The sequence below is a fragment of the Dromiciops gliroides genome, chromosome X (genome assembly GCF_019393635.1).
Source record: "Dromiciops gliroides isolate mDroGli1 chromosome X, mDroGli1.pri, whole genome shotgun sequence".
Taxonomy (NCBI): Eukaryota; Metazoa; Chordata; class Mammalia; order Microbiotheria; family Microbiotheriidae; genus Dromiciops; species Dromiciops gliroides.
The window spans coordinates 50361764-50383646 of NC_057867.1; the positions used below are offsets into that span (position 1 = coordinate 50361764).

Consider the following 21883-nt stretch of genomic DNA (forward strand, 5'->3'; position numbering starts at 1 on the left):
ATCTGTTCCAGTCTGTTGAGATCTCAGCTCTGGCATCCTGTCATCTGAAAATTTGATAAGCCATGCCATCAATTTCTTCATTCAAGTCCATTAGTGATGATGGTGAAGAGAATAGAGAACTCTGCTGCCGAAAGGGTCTAGTGGTCTCCCCACCTTACCTAGATAATACAGTGATTTGACTTTTTTAAAGGATTGGGTCAAACACAGACATGATCATAGTCTTGAAGCTGTCATCTGATAGAAGGTTTAGACTTACTCCACTGGGTCGCAGAGGGCACAACTAGAAGCAATCAGTCGAAGTACCAGGAGGCAGATTTAGATTTTCTGTGAGGAAAAAATTTATATAACAATTAGAACTGCCCCCAAATGGGGAGGGGCTGCCTCAGGAAGTTTTAGGGTCATCCTCACTATAGGTCTTCTCATAAGCAGAGGTTAGATGGCCACTTACCTTGTGTGTTCCTGGTCTTGGTGATGCATATAAAGTACCATTTGGAATAAATGACCTTTGAGATCCCTTCTGACTCTGAGATTCTGATACTTTGAGTCACTGATATAATGTGACTTTATAAACTGTATCTGTTTTAGATAAATTGTGCTCATTGCAGACAGAACATCCAGAAATTATATCGTAGGGAACAGTTCGAGAACCTCAGTCAAGATATGTTTTATCAGTGTTTCTTTCCCTTTACAATTAGCCCTTAAGTTGTACCTTTTCTTCTTTCCTTTGGATTTTACCTTTACTGTGTTTTTTCAATAGCACAGAAAATTGTGACAGTATGGCATCGTGGTAAAAGTTCTGAATTGCCTGTCAAAAGAACCGACTTCTAGTCTATACTTCACCACACATTTGTTGTATAACCTTATCAAGTCACTTCACTTTTCTGAGCCTCAGTTTTCTTAAGTGTATAAAGTTTACCTCAGGGCTCTTGTGAGAATCAATTGGAATATATAACTAGGAAATTTAAAAAAGTTCTTTATAAGATATAAGTATTTGTTGTGAATGATTTTAAATTTCACACTCTTTGATGGGAACATTTTAAGGATTTTTATGGTAAGCTTCTCTAATTGATTGTATGTTCCTTGAGATCAGGGATTGCATTGCCTTTATCTATATACCATGCCTCTGTAGCACCTGGCAAAGTGTCTTGCACATAGATAAACCTGTAAAAAAATCAGTTGTTGAATAAATGGGTTATAAAAATTGAGCCTCTCATAAGAGGAAAGATGTTATAAAATGTTAAGCCAACCTAGAAAATAGTTGTTACATTCAGTGTGAAAGAATTTTTTTTTACTATATTGTTTTCAAATACCAATTAAGATCTTCTACTTCTTCCAAAATCTCTATTTCTGTCAATGTCATTAACACTCACCCAGTTACCAGTTGAAAATCTTGGTTTCATTTCTGATTCTTTCTCCTCTTTCATCCACTATACTATCCAACCAATCACAAAAACTCATGCACTGTTGTTTCTTGACAGCCCCTCTGTGACTTATTTTTTGGTCTCTACTCCCACTATCTGGGTCGCTTATGCCTTGGATTACTGCATCATTCTCTTAGTCTTTCTGTTTCTAGGTCTTCCCCTGTTTCTTTGACCACTAGAAAAATCTTTCTGAAAACACCATTGCTGCTGTAACTTGTTATTGTTGTTCTATTGTTTTCAGTTGTGTCAGACTCTATGTGACCCCATTCAGGGTTTTCTTGGCAAAGATACTGGAACGGTTTGCCATTTCCTTCTCCAGCTCATTTTACAGATGAAGAAACTGAGGCAAACAAGGGGAAGTGATTTACCCAGGGTCACATAGCTAGTAAATGCCTGAGGCCAGATTTGACCTCACAAAGATGAATCTTCCCGATTCCAAGCCTGGCACTTTATCCACTGTGCCACCTAGCTACCCTGTTAATGTAACTGTCCTCCTCATTTGACATTCAAAGTCCTTCATAATCCAGCTCCACCTTGTCTCTTTGACCTTATTTCTCACTACTTGACAGTACAGACCTTACAGTCAAGGCAGGCCAGTCTCTTCTCCTGCCCTTTAACACATAATATTTATTCCCACCTCTCAGCTTTTGTTCATGTTATTCCCACTGTCCTGCCTCCTTCAAGAAGCCTTCCATGATACTTTTTAGTAGGGATTTTGGTGCAAAGTCTCAATGTTAAGCAAAACCATGTATGCTTGTTCAGGGATTTTTTTCTCTGTAACACATGAAGAAAAAGTTGAGGATTCATCAAATATTAAATAAAGCCTTATAAAGATTCAGTGCATTTATTGTGGTTATTTTTCTTATCCTTCAGGAAGAAGGGATGGATATGCTAAACAGGGAAACCGTGCATGAACGGTGAGTACATTACTTTGGAATTAAACTGTTTTGGGATGATGTTTATTTCCAGGTACATTTGTATCCAATCCTTTTTTTTTTTATTAAAAAAAAATACCAACAATAACATGTCCAAGTGTGATTTTTTTTCTTTTTCTCTTTTTTAGGGAAGTTCAAACTGCAATGCAGATAAGCCAATCATGGGAAGAAACTCTAACCTTGGTAAAGTATTTCTACTTCAATTTTGCATACATTTTTGAAATTTTGTACTTAGCAAGATGTAATTCTTCCCTATTTCTGCTTCCTTATTTCAAAACCAACTCTTTGGTGAAAATTAGGATGACATGTGCTTTCCATTTGTTGTAATGTAAAATGCTTTTAAGAAGAAATATCGGATGGTTTTGCCAGAAGATTACTCTCTACTTTTTAAGAGTCGGATTCAAAATAAATAACTGTCTGAAGCAAAACCATCAGTTTAGTTATGGAGTCTTGATGATGGGCTTCAAAAAAGTCTAGTCAGAATCCTTAGATAATAAAATAATCAAAGTTCTTATTTCCTTTCCCTTATTTCCTGACTATTGGACTTTAAAGCCACAGAGGGTGGATTTTCTGAAAATTTTATTTTATTTTATATCCATAATACATACACCCCCACCATTATTTTTGCATATATCCTTCAACTGAACCAGATTTAGAACTTAGAAACTTTTACTAAAAAATGTTATAACTCTTATGTGCAGATTATGATTGTTTAACTGGTAGTTGAATGATCAGCCATTTTCAATCTGAGTCATCTTGACTGATGAACTGAGCAAGAATCAAACTGAATTTTCAGATTCTTGTTTGATCTCTCTTTCAGAGTCTTAAATAAACCCAGTTACTGGAAATTTGTTACTAGGGAAGATGGTACTTCTTTTCCTAGACATACTGGAATACCAGAATTGGCAGGTTATTTCTGATGATTTTAGCAGTTAGGCTATTTGGACACAAACAGGCTTTAGGCATCTCTTTGCAGCCTGTTATTTCAGTGCTTTAGTGCCATTGGAACTTAGAGCTGATATTTTATTTTATTTTTTATTTAATATTTTATTTCTCCCCAATTACATGCAAAAACAAATTTTAATATTTGTTTAAATTTTTTTGAGTTCCAAATTCTTTCCTTCCCTCATTAAGAAGGCAAGCAATGTGATATAGGTTATACACGGACAGTCGTGTAAAACATTCCCATGTTAGTCATGTTGTGAAAGAAAACACAGACCAAAAAAAAGCCAAACAAGAAAAAGAAAGAAAAAGTATGTTTCAGTCTGCATTCAGACTTCATCAGTTCTTTCTCTGGAGATGGACAGCATTTTTCATCATAAATCCTTCAAAATTATCTTGGATCATTGTATTGCTGAGAATAACTAAGTCATTCACAGTGGATCGTCATATAATATTGCTGTTACTGTATATGACATTCTCCTGGTTCTGCTCATTTCACTTTGTATCAGTATGTGTAAGTCTTTCCAAGTTTTTCTGAGAATATCCTTTAGAGTTGATGTATTTGAGCCAGATTTAAACAATTAGGTGAATCCAGTCATTTTAGTGCCTATTCTTAATGTATGTATATGCCATTGTTCCTGCTTCCCCACTAGTACCCAGTTTCAGCTGTTTCCTCTATGGTCATTTTCTAAACAACGTTATTTTCAGCATCATCTCAACTCACATTTAGGGAAGAAGAATATTTCCTTTTTCTCCAATCTCTTGATACTGATCAGTGCCAGCTCTTCTAGAGCTACAGTACAGCTACTACAAACTTTTGGGAGTCCTTAAAACTCCATGAAACTGGTTCTCCCAAAACACAAAGTATATAACCTTTTGGTGGAACTGATTTGGGGGTTTCTTGCCATGATGTAGAGTTGATAGAAATTCTGAGTTCTTTCCAACCAATGACTGCTGTCACTTAGGTTCAACTATCAGTGATATAATTGCCTACCGTTTTCCATTTACCTAGAATGATAATGACGGAGAGAAGTCATCATCCCCAAGGCGTGTTGATTTTGTTCCAGTTTCTCCTGCCCCTTCACCCACCAGGGGAATTGGGAAGGTAAGAGAGTGAAGCTTGACCATGTGCCCCATAATAGTCATCCATTGAGCCAGTAAAACATGTGCCGTTTAAGCATCTTCTCTGTCCAGCACACTGTAAGGCACTGGGGGAGAATGAAGAATAGGCTGACACTTAGGAAACCTTACATTTAGTACCCCCAGTTCTGAAGAGCTTCTCTTACTGTAGTATATGTTCTTTGGAAGGTGGCATTTATTCTTCTTTTTGAACTCTTTTTTTTTAGCAGTGCTATTCACCTTCATTACAGACCTTCGTTGCCAGCAATGGGATGCCTCCCAGCCCCATTCCTAGTCCAACTAGACGATTTGCTACGTAAGTTCACATTATAGGAGATTGATTCTAACGCAAGTAAAGTGAGATTTTTCTTTCTGAGTTTCTTTTTTCTGGACCTGGTAAACATTGGGTAGTATCTTCTCTATAGCTAAATTAACGTTCTCTTTTTTAGTGATCATTTCGCATACAGTGAAATAACTAGTTGAATATATTTGTACATATCTGTACACATGAAATCTCCCCTCTGGTATATATTGACTCACAAATGCAATTTTCTAGATACTTTTTACAAGTATACCTACTCATCCCATAAACAGGCAAATATGCAAAAAATCTATGATTTCATGAACATCTCACTTCTGATGTGGGAAGAACTCCCTCTACCAAGCAAAACTGAAAATTGAAATCCTAAGGCTTTAGAAGCTATATGAGCTCCTCCTGCAGCTGCTGATAGGGATGCAGAAAAGTCAGTGTTTGATACAAATCTGAATGGCCCAGTACCTCCCCCAAATCCAGATTGTTGGCATTCTATTTAGTAGGTAAGTCCTGGTGAATTGCCTGAAATCACTTTACCTGGAAGTGATTGTCCAGAGTCCTGTAGCTAATAACTGTCAGAAGTAAGATTTGAACCCCCAAAGTTTTCCTGATTCCAAGCTCAGTCCTCTGTAGCCATTCCACATGCTCTTTCTATCCACCTCTAGGTCTGTAATAGCCGTATGAATTAAGGCAGAGTCACAACTAGGACTGCCTAGCTCTCCATTAATTTGTCCAAATTTAGAAGATTTTCTTGGCTAGAGAGCAGAGTTAGAGGTGTGTTTGCTACTAGGTTATTCATATTCTCACTCAGAATTAGGACAGAGCAATTAGAAACTTCTACTGCTTTACACTCGGGATTGGAGAGAGGTTGGGTATGGCTTCTGAGACCTACATTTTATGACCACATTTTCTGGTTTAATGAGTTATGCCAGCTGGACATGGTTATTCAAATCCTTTCTGGGAGGAGTGATGGCTTTGCTCTGGTAATCTTACGGACTTTTGATCACAACTATTGATCTATGCATAGAGGCATGCTAATGACAAATATGATTCATATTACATCAGCAGGAGGAGTCAGAGTCCCATCAACTGTATCAGACCAAGTGTGCTAGGACCCATAAAAAGAAAAGGTATTGTGGCTCTATGGGTGTTTGGGAAATGGGATTTGAAAAAGTTGTGTTTTCTTAACATATACTCTGAGTAATATCTTGCACTTACATAGTACTTTATGATCACAAAGTAATCTCACATATATTCTCACTAAATCAGTATCAAATAGTGGTTTTATAGATACTGGAAATATTAGAATAAAAATTATTTTCAATTTATACTACTTAGTTCAGTAAGTAATTTATTGCTTTTTCTTCCATTGATTAACATAGATAATATTAAAGTGTGGCATAAATAAATTTTAAAATGGTTGAAGTCGTAGTATTTGTTTTTAGTTTTAGTTTTAAAAGGTTGGATGAAAGGAAGGAAGACAGTTGGTATTGGGATGATGTCTTAAGCAAGAAGGTGGTTTTTGAACCAGTCTTGGCTCATCTCATCCTCTTTCCATTTGACTTTGTTCTTATTCTCTGTACTTGCTTAGCAAACGAAATGAACTGCATATTTAGTAAGAAATTTAATTTGCTTGGGGTGGGATGGTGAAAATGGGCGAATAGAATGGGTCAAGAAGGAGAGAACAGAATCACAGCATGCTTTCTTCTCTCAAACATAATATATTTTAGACTAATTAATATGACAGGCTTCTAGCATAGCATATTTAATTAAACCAAGACATATGCATTTCTTTGTAATTACTCTCAAATTATTGAAGACTGAGCTGTGGGGCAAGGCTTTTTTTTTTTTTAAATAAGACCATCCATAACTTAAATGTGTGAGTCAGTGTCATGCAAAAGTGGCAAGTTTAGGAATAATGGAGCATTTGGAATCTTTTTAATATGTTAAGTATATGCTTAAGTTCAAAATTGTGCATCAACTTAACTGAAATCCTCTGCCCTTTTAGGGGACTGAGGTTGTGTCACTTTTGGCATGGCATAGTTTAGGTTTAAAAGCCACCTTTACCTATTACAGCAGTGAACATGCACTTGTAACTTGACCACTTGAGACCATGGGGTCCCCTTCACCAAAAGTAAAAAGTGGAGAAAGAAGGTACTGAGAACAAATTAGGCTACAGTAGGCAAGGCTAAAGGAGTTAGTGCTCTTTTAAGCTAGAGAAGAGAAGCTTACAAGGTGAAGAGTAACTCTTAGGAAGAGGATCCAAAACATAAGGTTTTACAGGTGGCAATAAACAGCAACTGGCCATTTTATCTGAAAATAAGACAGAGAAAATGAGTTTAAAGGGGCAGTAACAGGCAGTTGGGCTGGTTGGTTTAGAAGGGTTGCCTTACTGAAGAAAACCGTCAGACCTTCTCTGAAGATTGTTGTTGTTGTTTTTTTTCTGGGGTTTTTAATGCATAGAAGACTGGTTTTCCTTAAATGGTGAAATTCTATTCATGTCTGAGGGCATAGTAATCTTCCCAAGGAAGAGTTATAGAATCTATCCATGCAAATGCTTAAAGAAACAAAAAAGATATGGCCTTTGATTCTGGATGATTGTCTAATCCTGCCTATACACAAAGGCTGTTCCAGGAATGCAATGCTCTTTACCTTACATGTAATTATACGATCATAAAGCATTAGATATCTTACCATTTATTCAAAAGTAACCATAAAGTTGCATCAACCCACCCTTTCAGTTGAAAATAGACACCCCACCCCCCTCTCCCCCAAAGCTGTTTAAAGCTTGACTTTGCCACTGTTGTTTTTTCATAGGCGAAATGGAAAATGAAGATCAACCAAAGAGATTCTTTCAAGGCACCAGTAGCAGTCTGCTTTCTCCTGATGTTCCATCAATTCCTGACATGTGGTAAGCAATTTAACTTTGGCTTTCCAGCATTTATTAAGGTGTGTATTGCATGGTTATATTAAGTTCTCATTTGACTTGCCAGCTTTTGGCACATTTGTTTAGATGTTAGCAAGCTAATTGCAAATGGATTTCTTGATTTGTTTGTATAGTTAGTTGATGTTAGTTCTCAGGCATGTGTACACATAACATTGACTACATAATGGGTGTGTTTTTTGGAAGTGTGGCCATAGGAATAGATTAATATATGGTACATGGGAGAGGTATGGTTATGCACACCCAGAAAAAAAACCAAAAACATTCTTCTCTCCACTTGAACCACAGTAAACCTAGTTCAATTTGAAAAAGAGAACTTTTTTTGTTACTCTTGACTTTACTATCCAGATGGTGTCCTGAAACTGTAACTAACACTACTTCTTTGCTGTAGATGGTCTGTGGTCATTTGCAGACTTTTCCTCCCCAAAAAATGCACATTCAAATCTCTCGACTTCTGTTTACAATGGGTGGCCTTTTCTTCTCTCAGTCTGTCTTCAGATGCTCTTGATGGAAACAGCAGCAGTGCTGGATCTTCTTGTAACTCACCAGCTAAAGTCAGCACTACCACCGACTCTCCTGTGTCTCCCTCTGACTCCAGCTCTCCATTTATCCCCGTAGATGAGCTTTCATCTAAGTGATTCACCACTCCAAGACTTGGTTTTCTGATGGAGAGAAAAATCCAGTTGGAGCAATAACGTAGAATTGTATCGCGCAATTTGGGCTATTTCCTCTTTTATATTTTTCCTCTTAGGAATATCCATACATATAGTTATTCTAGAGAACTTTCCATATCCAGTTCCTGAGGATGCGCTTAAACTCAACATAGTAATCTTTTCACAAACATCCTCTAAATGAGGAGTATGTTGAAGATAAAAAACATACATCTTTTAAGCTGCTAATCTATCTATATACCCATGTCGTCCCTTAATTATTTTTCTTAATAATTGAGAGCGCTTTTTATTTATGGGGATAGTAAGTTCCGATGAAGTATAATTGTTAAGTCAGTATCACAAACTGATGTTTGAAAATGACACTTTGTGCCCACGCTAGTTCTTCATAACGATATTTTCAGTAATTGCTAGCCTTCACTTAAAAGAAGAAACATAACCAACCTATCAAAAGCTATTTTTTTTAAGTAAGCTAATTATAACATGCTAATCTTATGATTGTCTGTTTTACACAGGAATCCGGAGATATTTACTTTGTTTTGGGAAGAGAAAGGGGTAGTATAAGGAGGAAAAAAATCCTAAATGAATAGCAAAAGCAAAATGCTTAATTGGGGCTTTGTGCCAGTATTCACCTTGTGTTTTACCTTGATCAATTTTATATTTAGATGTAAAGGAGAAACCAGTGTTAATTAGTTGTAGCCTTCTACATTTTTGTAAATTCCTTTTTATTTCTAATTATGACTGCTGATTTGATTAAGTACAATTCCTACATGTAATGGATTTTCTGTCAGAATTACCTACTTCCTTTTTCCCCTGAATGACTGTAAATATTTTTTTTAACTCTAAATGTTTTGCTATCTAAAAATCTTTTAAGGGATTTTTTTAAAAAGTAGAAATAGAATAGCCCTAGCAAAGTGTTAAATTTTAAAACCTAAAATAAGTGCTTTGAACAATTGGGGATAGTTAAACATTTGATTTAAAATTAGAAAGGGAATTTTCTGAATTTAAGTTGAGAATAGATTGAAATGGACTTAGTGAATTATGAACAGTCCTTCGAAACCACATTTCCTTTTCAAAGGAGATACTAGAACAGTGATTGAGCTGTACTCTCAAATGGGAAAAGACACAGGTGCAGAGGACAGCGTTGTAAAAGCCTTGAAGGCATTCCCCATAAGAGTCTATGTGGGAAAGGATTCTCTCAGTATATGGATAAATGTAAACACATACTTCCAAGTATGCACCATTAATCACGATGGACTTCTGAGAAGGGAATAGAATTCTACTAATGAATAACTATGAGTAAATGGGACTGATGGCATAGTCTTAGTGATGCTATAGCTTCTTTGTTTCTTGGGTCTTAGACTTATTAGGTAAATAGAAAGGGGTTAGAGGGGCTTTGCTGCAACTAGATATAGTAGCTGTTCTGCACCTTGCCCCACCCCTGACCCCCCCCCCCGCAAAAAAAAAAAGTCATGTCTATGGACAAAGACAGAAAGGGTTCTTATACATCGATGATGCATTTGCACAGACTCTGGGAAAGGATATAATGTTCCAGAACAAAAACCACTGAAGATAGACGAAGTAAACTTTTAGGGTGAAAACACTGCTACAAGAAACCTTGTATAAATTCATATGCTGAGTAATACATTAGTACGTGCTTCTATTTGTAGGGGGTACTAATAATTGGACCCCTCTAGGAAAGAATTTGCTTTGGTAATCATAACTCTCCTTAGCTCAGACAATTTTTCACTCTCTTCAAGTTAGTTTAGACTTCTGTGTTACGTGCTAGAATAACATAACTCACTACAGTACGCTTGGTGTGGCATTTGTGAATACTGTTGTTGGCTTTTCATTCTTGATTAATCATTGCAACTGTTGCTTTTTGAGCTTGTATAATGGAAGGAGTCTGTTTTTCTCTCTCTAAAAGACTTTCTCTCTCTTGATATTCAACCCAAAAGAATTGCTTAACTTTTCCATGCTGTTTTTGTGGTTGGTTCCTTTTGACTATGGTAAGGCTGTAGTTTATCTTAAACATGCCAAAGACCTGTCATGTCACTCTTCTGTAGGGAAGACTGATTCTGGGGGGTTCGACTTTGCTTGTCTCATTTTTCCTGAATGAGTCTCTTATTGTCTAATCTATAACTCATCGTAAAGATGCAAGAACAGGAGCTAGTCGTGCTGTGTATATGTGTTGGTGTGTCCTCTTTCTGTTATATTTATGCTAGTTTCAAAATGCTAATAAAAATTAAAATGAAAGAGAAATGTGGCTTCCAAAAGTTCTTTCTTGGTGTAATGCTTCTTGGCTTTAAAAATGTGTCCATGTTTGCTACAGGATTTCCATCTTAAAAATCTTATAAGCACAGCTTGAGAAATTCACCTTTGCCATTATTCTAACTGAGCTATTTGTTTTATGTTTTCCTTAAATATAAAAGAGAGGCGGTTGGTTGCTGAAATACTTGTATTAAATCCATACCTTACCCTTGTAATCCACCAAAGAACATAGATCTCCAAATTTTCCTTAGCTGAATTTTCACATAAATTTGCCCCATTCTGTGAAAGGTTTCATATGTGGAATTCTAAAAAGAGGAAAACAGTTCTGTGCCCCTAAAATTGCCATTATCAGTCCAAAAATGTGTTCTTATTTTTGTCTGGACCTGTAATTTCACTGGCAAAAGGAACTCCTGGTGAGGAAATGCCTTCTGTTAATGCAGAGCAGCTATGGTTTGAGTCCAACTTATAATCTAAAGAGTTGCTTGGGACATTGAGAGGTTAAGTGACATCTCGTGTATCAGAGGTGAGACTTAAATCTTGGTCTTCTGACTCAGAAGAGGCTATGAACTGTCTTTCCAAAACATGCCATCCCCAAAATAACATTAGAATTCCATCACTAAGATTTTTAAAGTAGAATTTAAATCTGTAGACTTGTTTTTCGAAGCAGTATTTCCCTTCAAGGAGCCACGACTAGAGCTTAGTTACCACAAGCCAAAAATTTCAAATTTTTGTCCTTGGCTTTGATTTGTGACAAAATGATGATAGTGGACCTTTTAAAAATGTACATTTGCCAGATTCAGAGCTGACGAATTACAAGGCTTTACTAAGAGTGACTTTGTTTTTTTGGTTGGTTAGCTATTTTTTTTCCCCCTAAGAAATGGAGGTGCCCCAAGAATGCTGTCTTCTTGTTTTCTGGCTCTTTACATCGGTGAAAAAGGATTTAAACAAAAGAGTGTTTTCAGTACTGTGACATGCTGTGGTACAATGCCCACCCGCTCCCCTTCCCCCCTCCCCAACTCCCCTCCCTCCCCCCCACTGCCTGCTTTTCCAGGATTGATATTTAAAAGACTTTTCCAGATCAGAAATTCTAGATTTTATGTATTATGATATAAAAGTAGATGATTTAAAAAAACCAAAAACCCATGCAATCTTCAATAGAACTTAGCCATTTAGTGCTGCCCCATTACAGGATTTCCTTCTTACAGTACCCCTTGCAAATGAGCAGACAGAGGGCCCAATACTTCCAGAGCTGGAGAACTCACTTCCTTATGTGGCAGTTCATTCCATTGTTTGGTAGCTCTACTTATTAGACAGTTCTTTTTTTAAATTAGAGAAAGGCAGTTGGGAGAGAGGATCTGTGTGTGTGTGTGTGTGTGTGTGTGTGTGTGTGTGTGTGTGTGTGTGTGTGTATAAAAACAATATACCACTAGATAATTTGGCCTGGCCTGGATTAAACCAAATCTTTAAGACAAATTCTAAGCCTGTGCTAACCCTGGACCCTTGTCCTTGGATTACTAGGTTCTTTGGACTCCTACTAATAGCACGTCTGTCTAATCTGTTAAATGACTAAAAGTCTTATGCTACAGGCACATCTGTATGTCTTTTACATAATAGACTCTCTGTAACAGTATATTATAGGGAGAAAAAGTAATTGCCATTTTCCCTGACCTTGCATTTCAGTATTTTAACTCTTAGGACCTGAACCTAAAGAGGTCTCATCCATGTAAAATCCACTGCCAAATCATTAAAGCTTTTAATTTTGAAAAGGGCAGACCATGCTAAACGAGGCTAAGATAATTCTGGTGAAAATGTAGTCCATCCTCGCCTCCTCCATTGCCACACCATGTCTTATATCACAGATGACTCTCCAATGATTTTTCAACCAAGGTTAAAAATAGGATTGGTTTTCACTGTTGTCTATAAGTTCTAGGTAGAGGGAGCCAAAGGAAAATCACATAGGCAGCTTGGAAATTTGTTTTTACTATCCCGGTGGCAGGATAATTAATGGCCATATGTTCTCCAAAGCACTAAATAAATGCATCCATATGATTAGCTGGATCCTATAAATTGACTGATAGCTGTATATGTGAAATTGGAGATCTTTGTGGCCTAACTGACAGCAACACAAATTGGTAAAATAATTGCCCAGAGTTGGCCTTTCAGTATGTGATCACACTGCGATTTGGTCCCCTAAAGTAAGGCCTCTGTCTTTGCAAGCTGGTCATAAACCTCTGAACCCTTTAAGAAGATGCTCGAAGCGGTTAGGGAGGGCCACGCCCCTCGAAGTCAAGGCTCTGATCCTTTCCCCGCAATGTGAAACTCATTTTGTTCTTTCTCAGCCATAGTGTCCTCTGTCTTTTGAATTATGCATGATTTATTCGGAAAGGGAATGCTAATTTCCCTCTGCTTTCTTGTTTTGTGTGAATAAATTATTTTCTCGGGATTTGCATGTTAATCACCTGCTCTCATTGCAGCAAAGCACACGCCAATAAAAAACAAAACAAAACAAAACAAAACACCTCTTCATCCGCTCATAAGATGTAAGACTTAAGATTCATTTGGCGTGGCCATTGTTTAAAAGGACCCAGGGAAGGACAACCCAAATCTGCTCATTTTTCCCGTGGCATCAATGGAAAATCTTATCTAATACTCAAAAGCTGACTACCAAGCAGAAAACTTTTTTGAAATAATTATCATATGGCTAAAAGAAAGGGGGTGGAGTGTATCCCTCTACTACAATTTAGTTTATTTCTTGGCCTGGGTCTTCTCCCTTGGTAGCTCTCCAGGGAACACAAGCTTAAAACTGAAGGTCGTGACTTGAAACAGTCACAAAGAGCTAGCCTGTGATTTTGTGCTTTGTAGGGAAATAGTCTGAAATTAAATTATCCAGCAAAGGAACCTAATTATACCTTTCATTTTGATTCTGGTTCTTCCAAGGAGACCTCCACCAAAGACATCCTCCTGTGCTGCCTCGTGGCATGGAGGTGAGCTCTGGGTTCTGGAAGGCTGTGCCAATGGAGAAGTGTAAGCTCTTGAAGTTATAAGCAAGGTGGAAAAGCTTTTGTCTCTGGGTCTGGCGATAAGCCCGGATCTTTGACATCCTAGGACTAGCAGTTTAGAAGAAGGCAGAACCAGAAGGTTGGCCCCCAGATGTTGATTTTGGGGGGAGTGCCACATTCATGAAGGCTGCCTAGTAAAGGGTGGAAGGGCTTGCAGTTGGCTTTAGTGGAGGGAGGAGCTAATAAAACTACAGACTGTTACATTATGGAAACATTGAGGGGAAATAGAAATACTGTGGTTGGGTTAGTTTGCCTCCTTAACTGACATTTTGTTAAATTTCTGAGTGTCAGTGACTTGTAGACTTATATTGAGTCAACTCAAAAGCAAACATTAAGTGCCTACTATGTGGGAGGCAGTGTTCTAGGTACTGCAGATAAAAAGCAAAAGCAAAACCCTGTCCTCAAGGGCCAGAACTTCTTTTTTTTTTTTTTTAGTGAGGCAATTAGGGTTGTGACTTGCCCAGGGTCACACAGCTAGTGTTAAGTGTCTGAGGCCAGATTTGAACTCAGGTACTCCTGACTCCAGGGCTGGTGCTCTATCTACTTCGCCACCTAGCTGCCCCAGGCCAGAACTTCTTATGGGAGAATGAAATATTGTTGAGTACCCCTTAAGAACCCTAGCATGTGGGCTGGTGTTCTTTGGACCCAAATCTATTTTCTAAATTAGAATCCTAACATCTTTGAGGTGTCTCACACACACACACACACACACACACACACACACACACACACACACACACACACTCTCTCTCTCTCTCTCTCTCTCTCTCTCTCAGTTTATCTACTGTGAAAATGCCTTGCCAAGACCACTCAGTTCCTTAGCCTACTCACCTCCCATGAGCTACTCCTCCACCCCACTTTAACCGTGCAAAAAGCTGGTCATATCCTCAGTCTTGCCAGCTCTGTGTTCAAGAATTCTGAAATCCCCTTATCTGATCATAATCCATCAACTTTTCCTTTCTCTCTCTCTCTCTCTCTCTCTCTCTCTCTCTCTCTCTCTCTCTCTCTCTCTCCCCCTCCCTTCCTCCCTCCCTCCCTTCCTCCCTCCTGCTCTCCCTCTCCCTCTCTCCACCTTCTCTTACAAAGCCCTACTTTTTGCACCATGACCTCCTATCCTTTGACCTATTGGCTCTCTCCCAAGCCATCTCCTCTCTAATGTGTCATTTGAAAATATAAGGGGGTGCCTGTCTCTGTTCTAGGTTTTAGAGAACTTAGCTGTGGTTTCTAATATATTGTTACTTAACAAATTAGAGGCTATAGCACCAGACTTTGGCATTAAGCATTTATTAAAGCATATTAAATGTTAGTTAAGAGAGGGAGCACATTGCTCAGAATTAGAGTTCAGAAGCCCTACATAACTAGAAAGAAAAGAGAGAGGGTGGGGACCACATGGCTGCCTCCTATAGCATCCCAGGCCCAGCATAAAATCCCAAGATGGGGAGAGGTACAGTGAGAAGAGCGGGGGAGAGAAGACAACAACCCCTCTTGCCCCAAGGGTTTTTATCCTCTCTCAGGTGGGTCACTGTACATTGATCTAAGCTAATTAGCTTGGACATTCGAGTCCATTGACTGGCATGACTAGAGGGTGGTCCCCTAGGTGAGTTAACTTTCTTTAGGTAGTCAGGAAGGTCAATCTACATTTCCTTTTCAATCCTCCTGACTGGGCTGCCCTTAAAAGAGGTCAGGCAAGGCTCCCTCAAGTGGGGAGCCTCTGGGACCTCCAAAACCCATTATTTTCTCACACTTACCACTCTCTCTTCTCTCCATCTTGACCTCTTGGTGAACTAATTCAACTCTACACTGTCTTCCTCTCTTGAATCTCTATCCCTCTTATCACGTCCCTAATTACACTCAGCCAAGCCTCAGCCTTGAATCATTCCCACCATTCAACACCTTCACACCTACATGTGAGCTGCTGAAGGAAGGAGAAAAATCACCAGTTCTGCCTGGGTCCACTACAAATTTATGTTATACAACCTCAACTGGGCCCTCACTACTATTGGGCAAAATTACTCTACCTCCCTTATGAACTCACTATCCCAGTCTATCCAGTGACTTACAAACTTTTCTATCTCTCCTCAAACCAACCATGGCTACACACACACACACACACACACACACACACACACACACACACACACACACACACTCACACTGACACACTCAGTTGAGAACCTTTCCTCATTTTACAGAAAAAATTGAGGCCATTTGCAGTGAGCTCTGTCTTTTCCCCTCTTCCTTATCTCTTATTACTTATGCCTTTTGCTACTATCTCCTTTCACCAGTGTCTTACATGATGAAGTGGCTTTACTCCTAACAAGACTAACCCCTCCACTTTTTCAAGCAATTTCATTTCATCCTGTCTCCTCCAACCAATTGTCATCCCCACTCTTTCATTTATTATTTATTCATTTATTCATTCATTCATTCATTTGTTTTTGTTTAGCATTTGCCCCTAGTTACATGTAAAAAACCCAAATTTTTTCACATTGATTTTTTAAAACTTTGTGTTCCAAATTTTCTTCCTCCTACCCTCCCTACCCCTCCCTAAGAAATTAAGCAATTCAGTATAAGTTATACATGTGCAGTCATGCAAAACATCTCCACATTAGTCAGGTTGGGAAAGAAAACAGACAAAATAACTTTAGAAAGAGGAACTAATAAAAAATTATACTTCAATCTGTATTCAGATACCATCAGTTTTTCTCTGTAGATGAATTCCATTTTTCATAAGTCCTTCTGGTAGCATCCTGCTTATCATTTCTTTTACAGTTACTATTGCTAACCATATTACCCTCCATCCTATTCCCTCCCCTTGATATTTACTCTATTTTCTATCTTCTTTCATTCTATCCCTCCTCAAAAGTGTTTTGTTTTTTACTGCCCTCCCTTCACCTTCCCCCCCCCTTATCCCCTTCCCCTCCCACTTTCCCACAGGGCAAGATATATTACTGTACCCACTTGAGTGTGTATGTTATTCCCTCTTTGAGCCAATTCTGATGAGAGTAAGTAGCTCACTCACTCCCCATCTTCTCCTCCACTCCATAAGCTTTTTCTTGTTTCTTTTATGTGAACTACTTTACCCCATTCTATCACTTATTTTCAATTTTCCCCGTCTACTAGCTCATTCCCTATTGCCTGAAAACATGCCAATGTCTCCCCTATTTGGAAGAAACTTTTGCTTGATTCTTCCATTCCCACTCACTACTTCCTATAACTCTTCTGCCCTTTATAGTTAAACTCCTTAAAAAGTCTGTCTATAGCGGGCAGCTAGGTGGTGCAGTGGATAGAGCACCGGCCCTGGAGTCAGGAGGACCTCAGTTCAAATCTGGTCTCAGACACTTGATACTGACTAGCTGTGTGACCCTGGGCAAGTCACTTAACCCCAATTGCCTCACCAAAAAAAAAAACCAAAAAACAGTTGCCTCTACTTTTTCTCCTCTCACTTTTTTTGACCCCTTACAGTCCAGTTTCCAACTTGATTCCACTGAAACTGCCCTTTCCAACATTACTTATGATCTCTTAGTTGCCAAATCCAATGGCCTTTTTTCAATCCAAATTCTTCTTGACCTCTCTCCAGCCTTTGACACTAGATCACACTTCTTGATATTCTTTTTTCTCTAGGTTTTCAGGACAGCACTCTCTCCTGGTCCTCCTCCTCCCTCTGTGACCACTCCTTTTCAGTCTCCTTTGTTGGATCCTCTTCAGATTATGTCCCCTAATTGTAGGTGTATGGTTTCTGTTCTGGACCTCCCTCTATTCTCCCTCTATACCTACTTAAGTTGGTGATCTCACCAGCTCCCATGGATTTAATTACCATCTCTATGCTGATGATGCTCAAATCTACCTATCCTGCCCCTAATGTCTCTGCTGACCTCCAATCTCACATCTCCAACTACCTTTTAGACATCCCAAACTGGATGTCCAGTAGACATCTTAATCTCCATGTGCCCACAACAGGACGCATCTTTCCCCCTAACCCCTCCCTGCCTCCCACCTTCCCTATTTCTGGAAGTAGAGGGTAACACCATCTTCCCAGTCTCTCAGTCATGCAACCTAGGAGTTATCCTGGACTTCCCATTGCCTCTCAAGCCCCATATCCAATCCATAGCCAAGGCCTATCAATTTCACCTTTGCAACATTTATTGAATGTTCCCCCCTTCTTTCCTGTGATAGTACCACCACCTTGGCACAGGCCCTCATCACTTCATGCCGAGATCATTTCAGTAGCCTGTGGTGGGTCTGCCTGCCTCAAATCTCCACACTCTGTCCTCCATTCAGCCACTAAGATGATTTTCCTAAAGCACAAGTCCAATCATGTCACCTCCCAACTCACAACTCCAGTGGCCACTCTCTATTGCCTCCGGGATCAAATACAGAATGGTGTGTTTGGCATGCAAAGCCCTTCATAATCTAGCCCCTGCCTACCTTTCCAGTCTCCTTATATTCTTACTCTGTCATGTACTCTTCAATCCAGTGCCACTGGCCTCCTGAATAAGTCACAGGCAAAACACTCCATTCTGTTTTTCTTTTTTTTTTTTTTTGGCAGGACAATGAGGGTTAAGTGACGTGCCCAGGGCCACACAGCTAGTAAGTGTCAAGTATTTGAGGTCGGATTTGAACTCAGGTACTCCTGAATTCAGTGCCAGACATACAGTAGGTGCTTAATAAATGCTGATTGATTGACTGATCAATGATGGCCTTCTGCTTGAAGAAATCAGGTATAAGAGAGCATACTACCTCTCTTCTTCACTTAATTTTGTTTTGGGACAGTTCCTCTCCAAAGTACATTCACTGATTAATAATCTCTGGTCATGCTTTAGAGCTAGAAGGGACCTTGGATGTCATCTAGTTCAACGTCATCATTTTACTGATGAGGAAGTTCTTGCCCAGAGGTTTAGCTCACATATAGGTAGTTATTGGCAGTCAGTTCTTGAGCCCAGGCCCCTTGATACCAAATCCAGGCCTCTTTCTGCCACACCGTTGTTGACTGTTGCAACAGAAGTATAGACTTACTAAACTCCTGATGCAAGGTTCTCCTACGCTTGCCACTTCTGTCTTGGGAATGGGAGCTACTCCAATACAGGGATTATGTTGTTTTTACTCTTAATCTATCTAGCACAGTGCTTCACACATAGGCACTTAACTTAATGTTGAAATGCCCAAGTAGACCACAAACTATCCTACCACATTCTCTTCCTTGTATTCAATTCGAATCTGCCTTACCACAGCTTCTAGTGTAAGATCAGAAATTTAAAGACTGGAAGGTACTTAAAAGTCATCTAGTCAAATTCTCTTATTTTAGGAATGAAACTGAGACCCAAGGAAGTTCAATGACTTGCCCAAGATCACATAGTTAGCCAATAGCACAGCTGAGATTCGAACCCAAATCTTCTGAGTCCTAATCCAGAGCTCTTTCCACAACAAGGTGATTGTTGCTCCATGGGGGCTTTTCTAAGTAACCACCTATCAGCTATGTCAATGACAGCTACCACATCACCTCTTTAACATTAGCCTTTTCCACTTCCTTTATCTATCCATTGTGGGGCTTTCATAACCTTCCTCTTGGTTGCCCTTTTCTGGATATTGAATGGTTTCTACGTTGTCAAAGTTCTTCTTAAAGTTCGATATCCCAAATTGCACATGAAACTCTGGATGTGATCAGCAGTACTACAAAGGGATTATTATCTCCATTGTTCCGGACTATGCTTCTATTAATGCATTAATGCTAATTGCATTAGCTTTCTTAGCATCCGCCTCACACTGTTGCCTCACATTAAGCTTAGAATATAATTAGGCTCCTTTACTGGTTAATTGAATTTCAGAATATTTCCTGGTACAGTGTGATTCTACTCAAAATATTACCCCACAATCCTAAGAAGTCATTCAATTAGCTAGTTTTTCCCATGTCTTTGTAATTGCTACAAAGCCTAGATAGTGGTCTCAGAGATTCTCAGCCAGACTTCCATCGAGTTGTCCCATGTCTCTTCTTAACAAATTGTGGAGATCTTTACCAAAAGCCCAGTGGAAAGTGAAGACTTTTGGCTGATGGAAAAATGGTTCCCTTTAGGCTTGATGAGACTCAGAGCCTTTCTCAACCCAATACCATCTCCTGCCATGGGTTTGACTCAACAATTAGGAATCAAGGGACACCTAGGTGGTGCAGTGGATAAGGCATCGATCGGCCCTTTATTCAGTCCTCAAAAACAGTCCTGCCCTCAAGGAGTTTACATCTTAATGGGAAGAAGAGAGTGGCCTGCTTGGGATTTGTGGAGGCATAGAATACTATGTTCTGTCATTTCCTACCTTTGCCTGTCTCTGTACCTGCCTCCATTTCCCTCTGCTTAATGTCCCACCACCTGATGCCCTTTTTTGTGCCTCTCTGGGTTTTAGGTTTTTAAGGGTGAGTAGAGAAGGCAGCTAGGTGGCACTGCAGTGAATAAAGCACTGGCCCTGGTTTCAGGAGGACCTGAGTTCAAATCCGGCCTCAGACATTTGACACTTATAAGCTGTGTGACCCTGGGCAAGTCACTTAACTATCATTGCCCTGCAAAAAAGAAAAAAAAAAGAGTGAATAGACCAAAACAAGCCCCGCCAACTGCGCCCCAAACAGCTTTTAACCCAGCATCTCATCACAATCAGAGTATCTCAGAGGCCAACTAGTCCAACACATACCTGTACAGGAATCTGCAAGGTCTCTATGACAAGGGGTCCCACAGCCTCCACCGGAAGGCCTCCAGAGGTAACCCTGTTTTCACTCCAATTGTTAAGGAGTTTTTTGTTTTTGTTTTTCAGCTTAAATTTGTCTCTGCAATCCTAGAGCAGTGGAAATAATACTTTACTTAGAGGGAGAGGACTTAGATGTGGATCTTGGCTCTGCCACTTACTACTGATGTCACTTGACCTCTCTAGTCAAGATTGTGTCCTAGGCTCTCTTTTCTTCTCCCTCTATGCTCTCTCTCTCTCTCTCAGTAACCACCTCAGATACCTTGGGTTGAACTACCATCTCTATGGCAAACAACTTACAGATCAATATCTCCAGCCCCAGTCTCTCCCCCCAAGGTTCAGTCCTACATCACAAATTTTCCATTAGAAATTTCAAAATGGATATCTTGGGGACATCTTAAACTCAACATGTCTAAAACTGAACTCTTTAATCTTCCCCTACACTGTCCCCTCTTCCAAGCTTCCTTAGATCCCTACACACTGATGCCAAAGTAATTTTCCTTAAGTTCAGATCTGACCCTGTGACTCTCCTGCTCAACCACCTCCAGAGGTTCTTTATTGACACTGGCCTTCTGGTTGTTCTGTGAACAAGACACTTCCATCTCTCAGTTCTGGGTATTTTCGCTGACTTCCCCATACCCTAAATGATTTCCCTCCTCAACCTTGCCTACTGACTTGCTTGGCTTCCTTGAAGACCCAACTAAAATCCCATCTTTTACAGGAAGCCTTTTCCAACCTCTCTTCCCTGTGTTAATTATTTCCTATTTATCCTGTATGTATTTGTATGTATTTGTTCATGTGTTGTCTCCCCTATTAGATTATAAGATGGGTAGCTACTCAGGGCAGCCTCTGTCTCCCTTCCTCAGCAGATTTTTCTGGGATCTGGAGGCCAGACCACCCAACCCTAATGCCAGTCTGCTTGTTTCCCAAGCTCCTTCCCATCAGACTTCTCCCTTTTCCTTGCCTGGGCAAAGATTACACCTCCTCCCCATCTCTCCTATACCTTCCCCTCCCACCACGGTAAGAGCCTCAGGTCTCTATTTAGTGTTTCATAGGGTCATAGATTTAGAGTGGAAGGGACCGCAGAAGTCATCTAGTCCAAGCTCCTTACTTTACAGATGGTGAAACTGAGGCCTTAGGGAGGTTAAGTGGCTTGCCTAAGGCCACACAGCTAGGTCCTCTGACTCCAAATTTTTATACTGCAGATTTGTCATTTATTTCAATGATGATAATGATGATAGCTTTCATTTATATAGTGCTTAAAGTTTGCAAAGCACTTTACATATATCTTATTCCTCACAACAACTCTGGGAGGGAGATACTAGTATCTCCACTTTACAGATAAGGAAACCGAGGCAGGTGGAGGTTAAGTAACTTGCCCAGGGTCACCCAACCAGTGTCTGTGGTTGGATTTGATATCAGTTCTTCCAGACACCAAGCCCTCTCTATCGACTATGCCACCAGGTTCCTTAAACAATGATGGTA

General features: G+C 39.5%; 1 protein-coding gene across 5 annotated transcripts in view; it reads left to right on the forward strand.

Annotated features, from left to right (window-relative positions):
- The window catches only part of LOC122733436 (PPP2R1A-PPP2R2A-interacting phosphatase regulator 1-like), a 102100-nt gene that overhangs the window by 10272 nt on the left and 69945 nt on the right, over nucleotides 1-21883 (forward strand). For 3 of the 5 annotated variants that reach the window (XM_043973837.1, XM_043973839.1, XM_043973838.1), the window contains exons 4-9: nucleotides 2295-2338; nucleotides 2485-2539; nucleotides 4311-4403; nucleotides 4645-4733; nucleotides 5796-5860; nucleotides 7548-7641. In XM_043973837.1, the coding sequence (XP_043829772.1) occupies nucleotides 2295-2338; nucleotides 2485-2539; nucleotides 4311-4403; nucleotides 4645-4733; nucleotides 5796-5860; nucleotides 7548-7641 (440 nt within the window). Of the gene's footprint in view, nucleotides 1-2294; nucleotides 2339-2484; nucleotides 2540-4310; nucleotides 4404-4644; nucleotides 4734-5795; nucleotides 5861-7547; nucleotides 7642-8161; nucleotides 10574-21883 lie in introns of those variants that run through there. The other 2 variants (XM_043973836.1, XM_043973835.1) reach the window with 2 other exon arrangements.